We start from the raw sequence: 8,004 nt of genomic DNA, 5'->3' as shown, positions 1-8,004 counted from the left end.
CGGCCGCCGGCGTCTCGGGTGCTCTCGGGTGGGCCGTAGGTGCCGCGGCGAGCCACCCGGAAGACGACGTGCGGGGACTTGCCCTGCAGCTGACGTTGCTCAGCGCTTTATGTAAGACAGAGAAAACCTAATTGTCCTCGTCAAAGAACGCGACAGGGAACCGGTAGATGACTCGGAGGCCGACGGCCCCCTACCCAGCCACTGTTTGGGACTGACGTTTGCTCATCCCTGGAGCGCAGAGATGGGACTTCCTTCCTGCTCAGTCACCGAAGTGCCATCTCCACCGTCCAGCCACCCTCCCGGAATCACCTCCGAACGACGGCGATGGCGTGGAACTGCAGGAGAACCATCTTCCACTCACTTATTCCCCGCTCACCCCATTCACCCGCTGACGGAGGGCAGACCTTCCCCACCCAGACTCCCCGTGGCCGAGCGCCTGCTCTGTGCACGGTACCCAGTATGTGCCACCCCAACATACCCCAACATATGGTCAGTGCTCCTGCGCCTCACTTCCACTCTTGCCCATTGGCCATGTCCATTCAGCGGAGTCGTCTTCTCCAAACGGAAACCTGCTGACATCCGAGGCTTCCTACCGTCTGAACTCTGCCAACGAGCCCTGGCCCCCATCTCCTTCTTACACCTCTTTGCCACCATGCTGGCCTTGAACTGCTCAGTTTGTCCCGGGCTCGGGGCCTGAAAGTGGCAGGGCTCAGGAAGTCTCCTGCTGGTCATCAAATCGTGCAGTATCAAGCAGTCGACAAGAAAAGGCCCAGGAAAACCAAGAAGCAGAAGCAGAAGGGCCAGATTGGTATCTATGTCTGTCGATTCCAGAGGATGAAAGATTTGGGGCTAGAATCACAGGAGAAATGAGAGAACGGAATGGACCTGGGACCAATTTTAGACTGAAGCTGCAAGAATGAATGACTTGGGGCTCAGGGAGTCCCTCGCTGACCGTGTAGCTCCGCTTTAGGGATATCCTTCCTAAGAATATGTTCCCAAGTACAGAAAAATTTATGCGCACTAAGCTGCTGTTGACAGTGTTTTATAACAGTAAAAGTGTCAACCTACCTACTGTACGAGTAAGCACACACAAATGAAAGTTTAAAAATGTATGGAAAGGCTACATAGGAACAGAAAATTCTTGTGATACCTCCTGACAGTAAAATGAGCAAGATGCATGATATGTAAAAAGCACATTTTGTAAAAAGCACATGTGGGCAGTGGCTAGTCAGGCCCTGTGCTTCACACACCTGTTGATTGTGCAAGGCGGGCCCCTTTTTGTCACCTAGGAGTCTTTAGGGAAAGTCGGCCCTGTGCTACTCAGTGCCCATCCCTCCACTGCTCACTCTGTCTTCCAAGCTCTCTGAGCTCATCTGTTATTTAGGGGAACACCTTGTCTTCTCCACAACAGGAAGTGCAAAGCCCTGGGCAGCTGGGTCCTTGTCAAACTCACCCTCGGACCCCACGAAAGCCTAGCTGACGCTTCCCCCAGGACGTTTAAATGTTAAAGACCACACGAAACCCATTTCCAACCTCAGTGAGGGGGAATGTCCGCTGCCAGCGGCCGTGGTGCTTTCCATCCCTTGTCCCAGCTCACTGCTGTTAGATTTGGGCTGGGACGGCTGCCGACAGGCAAGTCACTGACTTTCCCTGCTGTGACACCAGGGCAAGCCTGGCTCTCTGATCCTAAAGGAGGCCAAATGCCCCCGGTAGAGGGGTTTCTCGCTGAGCCCCTGAGATATGGAGAATGGGCACATGCAAAGCAGCCAGCCAGCTCTCCCTGCAGGGCCTTGGGGATGGGGGTGGCTGGCACCCCACTGGCTGAAAAAAAAGTAGGTTGCAGGGCACTGTACGAAAGGGAAGGGAGAATTCTTTCTTTCCCATGCGGAAGTACTAGGAGGATGAGCAGCTGTTGTCCTCAGAGGCCGGGGTAGTGGGGGCAGGGAACAGGTACGTGGACTTCCTTAAAACTGGTCTCCCGGCCCAAAGGCCTGCCGCAGGGGCTGTCTCACTCAACGCCGCTGTCAGGAGCCTCAGCCTGCCTGGCTTGCGAGGCCCTCCGCCCCCGGCAGGGGTCCCTGCCACCTTGGCTCATCTCTGTTCTGCCCTGCCTCGTTCTCAGGACCGTCATTCGCCCGTTGCTTTCTTCATGTGGCTCCAGTGGCAGAGTGGAGTCGTGGGGATGGGCCCCTAGGTGGCACACTGCTGGCCGGAGGCGCAGGACCCTCTTCCTGTCACTCCCCACTCACTGAGCTTCCTCCACTTGGCTGAGGGGTGCATGCGGGCTCCTGGCTCTGCAGCTGTGTTCTACGTGAAGCCAGATGCTCATCCCAGGCCACCCCCTCAATGGGCGACACCTGGCCTATGTGCCCGACTCCTGTGGCTCAGCCGACCCAGTCTGTAACCTGGCTAGTCCCCCTCACCCCCACACCCCTCCCTGGACAACCCACAGGCTCACCTTTCTATCCCTGCTCAGCGTGGTTTCCTTCCCAGCGTGCTGGTTTCCTTCCCAGCACTGGATTTGGAGTTTGAACTTGAAATCATCTACTTCCTGCCTGCCTCGCCCTGGGGAGTAGGCTCATGACAACAGGAATTTTGTCTGTTGGTTTACATGCCACCTTTTCATCACCTTCCGGAATGAAGACACACACGCTGAAGTGGCTTTTTCCCCAAAGGAATGCTTTATTGACAAATTACCCATTATTTCCCCTAAAACAAATTAGCTCTTAGCCCAGCTTCCGGCCTTCTGAGAGATTCTAACTCTGGAGAGACACTGAGTAGTGTTCTCCCCACGGCACGAGCGTGGACCAATAGACACCCAGGCCACCGTCCACCAAAGTGGATACTTTGAGCTGAGGGCCCCCCAGGAAGCGCACAGACGCACACGCAGGCCAGGCTCACGCTCGCTAAGAGGCAGTAAGGCACAGGTGCCCGTCCGGACACACCCGACACATGGGCCCCTGGGTGAGAAGCTGCTGGGCTACGGCAGCTTCCAGACGGCAGAGAGACCTTTGTGGGCCCTGAGAAAAGGCGACAGCAGAGCTCCAGCTGACCCCAACCCCAGCCCCGAGCTGCCCTGCAGGGTCCCTCCACTTCTCACTTGTCCCTGGCTGGCACGCAGCAGATAGGCTGGAGCCACTGACCGTGACGCGTGGGCTCGGCCAGGTACGGCCTGGCCCACGACAGGGCAGCGCGGCAGCGGGTGCTGGCTGTTCTTTGTCCTGTCCCCCACCCCCAGCAGCCCAGGAGCCCTCTGGCCGGCGGGAGCTTCCTACACAGGGCTGGAGGGGGTCGGTGAAGTGAAACCCACCACCGGTACAGGCATGCTGCCCCCGGGCTAGATGCAGGGCCCACAGAGTGCTCAAAACCTGCCGAAGAACCCTCGTTTACGTATAAAAACGTTATAAACAAATAAAGCACGAAGCGATAAGGCGGCTTGTATTTCAGCTTGAGTCCAAACAAATATTTCCTAACTATGAGGCTAAAGCTGCTCTGCTTAGTTTTAAATTTTGAAAAATCCACTGCATTTAAAAAATAAAGGATTTGCTGCTGTTAAAGCTAGGTCGTTGGTGTGACAGGCAGCCGCTGCTCGTCGGTCTCCGTTCGGAGGGTCTCAGAAAACGGAAGCATCTCCCTGTGGCGTAGGGAAGGGGACGTTTGGAGAATGCCACTCACTTCACACTCATCGCTCTTTCCACATCTGGGGGAGCTGACAAGATCGGCAAAGGGAGCTCGGCTCCGCCCCGCCCCCCGCCCCGTCCGCTTCCGGCACCCCAGGAAGGACGGCGCGGCGGGCTGCTGTGTCGCCGACTTCAGCGTGAAGCATCTGTGTACTGACTGCCCTCCAGGTCACGCGAGCGCAGCCGCCGTGTCTACGTGTGGGTGGCACGGCTACCCTAAAGCCGCTGCTGCGCCTGCCCGCGCCCGGCTGGCTGCTCCATCTCGCGGTGGCGGTTGTGGCGATGACGGCGCTCACGGGGTCCGCGGCCGGGCAACGCTGCTGCGGGCTTAGAATGGCGTGTGCTCGGGCAGGGGCCTGTCGCCACTGCCGGTCGGGGAGCGAAGGCTGTCGCTGCCGTTCTCTCTGTCACTCACCACCTTCGACTACAGAAGGAGAAAGACCGAGAGAGAAAAACCTGAGACAGCACCAACGCCAGGCGCGTCCGAGGCCCCTGCTGGGAATGCACAGTGTTCGATTCCCCTCTGGAGTTTACGTGACGTGAACACTGCTGAACAATGAAACGGAGCAAATCGCTGACACGGGCAACAGGCTGGACCTATCTCCAGGGAATTATGCAGTGACGAGAGCCAATCTCAAAAGGCTACACACTGCACGGTTCTGCTGATGGGACTTTCTCGAGACTGCGGCGTGACGGAAACGGAACAGCCTGGAGCTGGCCAAGGCACAGGGCAGGAGGGAGGGCTAGGGCACCATGAAGGGTCTTCGTGGGGCTGGGACTGTTCTGTGTCTTGCGTCGGTGTCACAACTGGTTGTGATGTTGCAGTGTTATCACTGGCGGGGACCGTAACAGGTACAAGGCCCCGTGTTAGTTCCTGTAACTGTGTGTCCATCCACAATGACTAAATAAGTTTACCTAACATATTTAGGTCACGCCCCATCAAGAGAATCGAATGGTCCAGGTAAAGTTACCTTTATGGTCCCAACTCGGTCTTCAAATGACTTGAAAGTTGCAGAATTCCTTTAAAGAGAAAGGACGATGTCGGCGTGAGAGATAAGCAATTAGGTTGGCTTCCCGAAGCTGAAGGGCCAGGGTTGGGGTCATCCTCCGGAAAGGCCCGAGAGCATCCTGAGGTGTCACGGCACGCACGTGGCAAGCCAAAAGTAGGGGAGGGGCATGCCCCAACACGGTGCCCAGCCCAGGTCATTCTGGAGGCTTTACCAGGTCAGAACAGAGGGCAGTCACACTCGCCAACCACAGGGACAGAAGACCTGCATGTCACCAGCTGGTCTGCAGCTCACATGGGCGAGCTGCAGACCTCTGACCCACGCAGCAGGTGGGTGTGGGCACATTTCTGTCACCCCAACATGGGCTAGGAAAAGTCCCATGTGGCCTTCACACAGATCTCATTTAGAACAGAGCAAAGGAGAACCGGGGACACTCCTGGAACAAGGGAGCGACAAGGAGGCAGAGGAGAAAGCAGGCTAGCCCGCTGCCACCCAACCCCTTACACAGCCAGGTCCCGCCACTGGCCAACTGCCCCGAGGCCTCCAGAGGTAGCCTGGCGAAGATTCCCAGCATGCTCGGGGGTGTGGCAGCTGCGACAGGGCCAGGAGCTGAGAGTGGGAAAGACAGGTGGGGGCTTCACGAGGAAGCAGACCATGCTGTGGGCGTTCTCGGGAGACCAGGGCCCCCTCCTGCAGGAGCAGACACACAGTCTCCAGACTCTGGCTACGGCTATCCCGTGAGCCCCTGCGCCTCCCTGGCCCCGCCCTGCGGGAACTCCGGCACACTCCATGTGGAGCCCAAGTTGGGCTCGCCCCGCTAGCTCGTCAGCCTGGAACGGTCCTTCCCGATGCCTCTCTTTCGGGAAGCCGCCCGCTCCCCCCGGTGCCCCAGCTCTGGGAGCGCCACGTACATTACCTCATGGCTGGCATACTTATCGAGTGGCGGATGGAGTAGCTGCTGCTGGGGAGCGTGGTAAAGCAGAGAGGGAAGCGAGTTAAGGCGAGGGCCCGCCCGGCATGCCCCGTGCCCGACCGCTGGGGGCTGCGGGACCGCACTCCCAGCACGAAGCAGCCTTGTGCGGCCCCTCACCAGGGGGACCCTTGACCCAAGCCCCCTCCCTCCTACTCCAAAGTCACCCAGAGGTGTGATGCCGCTCAAGGAGACCAGGGTCTGGGGCTTTGGGAAAGCTTCTGGGACAGAGAGCTGTCAGAGAGCCCTATTTGACTCCACAGAAAGCTAAATGCCTTTTTGGCAAAAAAAAAAAAAAAAAAAAGAAACCAACCAGGTCAAGTAAGTAAAAATGTTTAAAATCACAGTTTGTTCTGAATTTGGTTCCAGACCTCCAAGCTAGAAGAGCGTGTGACACTGGGGTGCTGGTACCGCCTGGAGAGACACAGGGCCACGGGGAGGGTGTCTAACTGGGCCTCGGAGCTGCCGTCTGCTGCAGAAAGAGCTCTCGCATCATAGACGAGACAAATGTCACTTGAAGGGACAGGACTGCTCACGGGAGGCAGCAGCAGGAGCCGCTGTTCCCAGGGTGGCAGCAGAGAACACGACAAGCCCCCCCCACCAGGTGCACATCTCTTTTTGGGAAAAAACTGGGGGGCTGAGATGGCACATGCCAGCTGTCGACAGACCGCTGCTGGGGAGGCCAGGGGAGGAGGCTGCAGCATCACACCGCCGGTGCCAGCCCAGGGGGCCCACGACCGGAAACGTGGGAGTGTCCCCCCAACACGGGAAGTGGTCAGTCGGCGGTCCCGCAGCCCCTCCTGCCACCTTCATCTAGCACAGCCTCCTACGGGCCGGCAGATGGCCCCGGACCAGGCCGAGCCCTCCGCGGCTGAGCCCGGCGCGTCTTACCTAAGGGAGTGTGAGAACGGACGAGCCCTGAGAGGCGGCCGCAGGAGGGAAGAAGAAACACACAGCGTGAGGAGAGAGGCAGTGCCCACCCCGCCCTCTACTCGAGCCCCGCGAGGCCACCTCCCAGGTGCCACGCTGCCGGGGAGGGCAGGACGCGGACCAGGCCTCACGTGTGCACGACCCTGTCTGGTGGCTCGAGAGAAGGCCCGGGGGTGAGCGGTGCAGAGGCGTGAGACGTGCCACGGCGGCCGGCCACCTAGAACCTGAGTCACCGGGCTTGGCTGCGCACCGCACATCCCAGACCTGTGTCCTGCACGTACGCACACTGCAACAGGACCAGGGACATCCTCGGGGCTGAGCTCTTTGCTCCTGTGTCCAAGGGCAGCTGCTGGCCTGGGGCAGGGACATGGCCGCCTCCTCCACTAGCCAGGCCTTCCACCTGGATGGGGAGAGGCCACTTCAGAAGCAACACACACAGTCACATGGCCTGGTTTGCCTATGCCACTCAGGTGGGCAGCAGGACCTGCTCCTCTCTCAGTGAGAGGACTGTGAGGGTGCTTGTCAAAGGTCCCCCAGCTGGATGGAGACCTGACCTCTGACCCCAATCCAGTCTCCTCTCCCACCCCCCACCACCGCACATCCCAGGGCATGCGAAACGCTCCTCAGGCCAGGCCGGGCTGCTCCTGGACAGCTGCTCCGGGCCCCGAACACCTTGACGCAGAGGCCCACCAGGATCGCACAGTCTGAAATGCACGGCACAACCTCCCTGACCCCGACTTTCGTTCCCAAGAAGTGGTGGACTCGCCACCTCGAACTCTAAAGCGGGGAAGTAATGACCTTGGCCTCAGAAACCGCCGGAGACCACGTGCTGAGACCACGGGGCCGTCGAGAGTTCAAGGCACCACTGGAAACACAGAACAAAACCAGCGGAACACAAACCTCCCAGGGTAAGACCAGCAAACAGGACAATCCCTCCAGGCACTGAGTGCCACCTGGTCCCTCCCCCCGCTGGCCCCCGAGTTCCACACGCAACAGGCATAGCGAGGCTGGGCATGGGACGGAGCCCTCCCAGTGTCATGGTGACAGGAAAGCTGCTCGTTGCTGGCCACGGCCCACACGCTCCGTGACCTGTAGTCACACACACCGGGTCAGCTGCCAAGACCCAGGTCTCTGAGCAGAGAAACGAAGTATCACTGTCCCCAAGAGGCAGACTGTGCGGCGCTGCCCCATCAAGGTGGCCGGCACGGGCTGGCTCACAGCCGTCTCCATCAGCACTGTGGGCTCCGCTCTCTCCGCTGACTTCCGGCCAGGGTCCCCTGAACACGCTCGAGTGAGAACACCGAAAACGCGTGCAGACGCTCGGAGCGCGCGCTCCTGGTGGCAGACGTCCCGGCGCAGCCAATGGCTGCTGCCTCCTCCACACGGTCACCAGACCAACACTGCAGGGGAAGCCGGG

At 59.3% G+C, this 8,004-nt stretch overlaps 1 protein-coding gene across 1 annotated transcript in view; it reads right to left on the bottom strand.

Annotated features, from left to right (window-relative positions):
* Positions 1-2,658: 2,658 nt before the first annotated feature.
* The window catches only part of TPD52L2 (tumor protein D52 like 2), a 15,972-nt gene continuing 10,626 nt past the window's right edge, over positions 2,659-8,004 (bottom strand). The window contains exons 6-8 of the mRNA XM_015597035.2: positions 5,604-5,655; positions 4,652-4,700; positions 2,659-4,104 (exon numbers count right to left, since the gene is read on the bottom strand). Of these exons, the coding sequence (XP_015452521.1) occupies positions 4,009-4,104; positions 4,652-4,700; positions 5,604-5,655 (197 nt within the window). The 3' untranslated portion in view covers positions 2,659-4,008. The remainder of the gene's footprint in view (positions 4,105-4,651; positions 4,701-5,603; positions 5,656-8,004) is intronic.

This window comes from Pteropus alecto, unplaced genomic scaffold (assembly GCF_000325575.1).
Source record: "Pteropus alecto unplaced genomic scaffold, ASM32557v1 scaffold45, whole genome shotgun sequence".
NCBI lineage: Eukaryota > Metazoa > Chordata > Mammalia > Chiroptera > Pteropodidae > Pteropus > Pteropus alecto.
The sequence above is the reverse complement of the archived record's forward strand: the minus strand, read 5'-3'. Positions and strand labels throughout refer to the sequence as shown.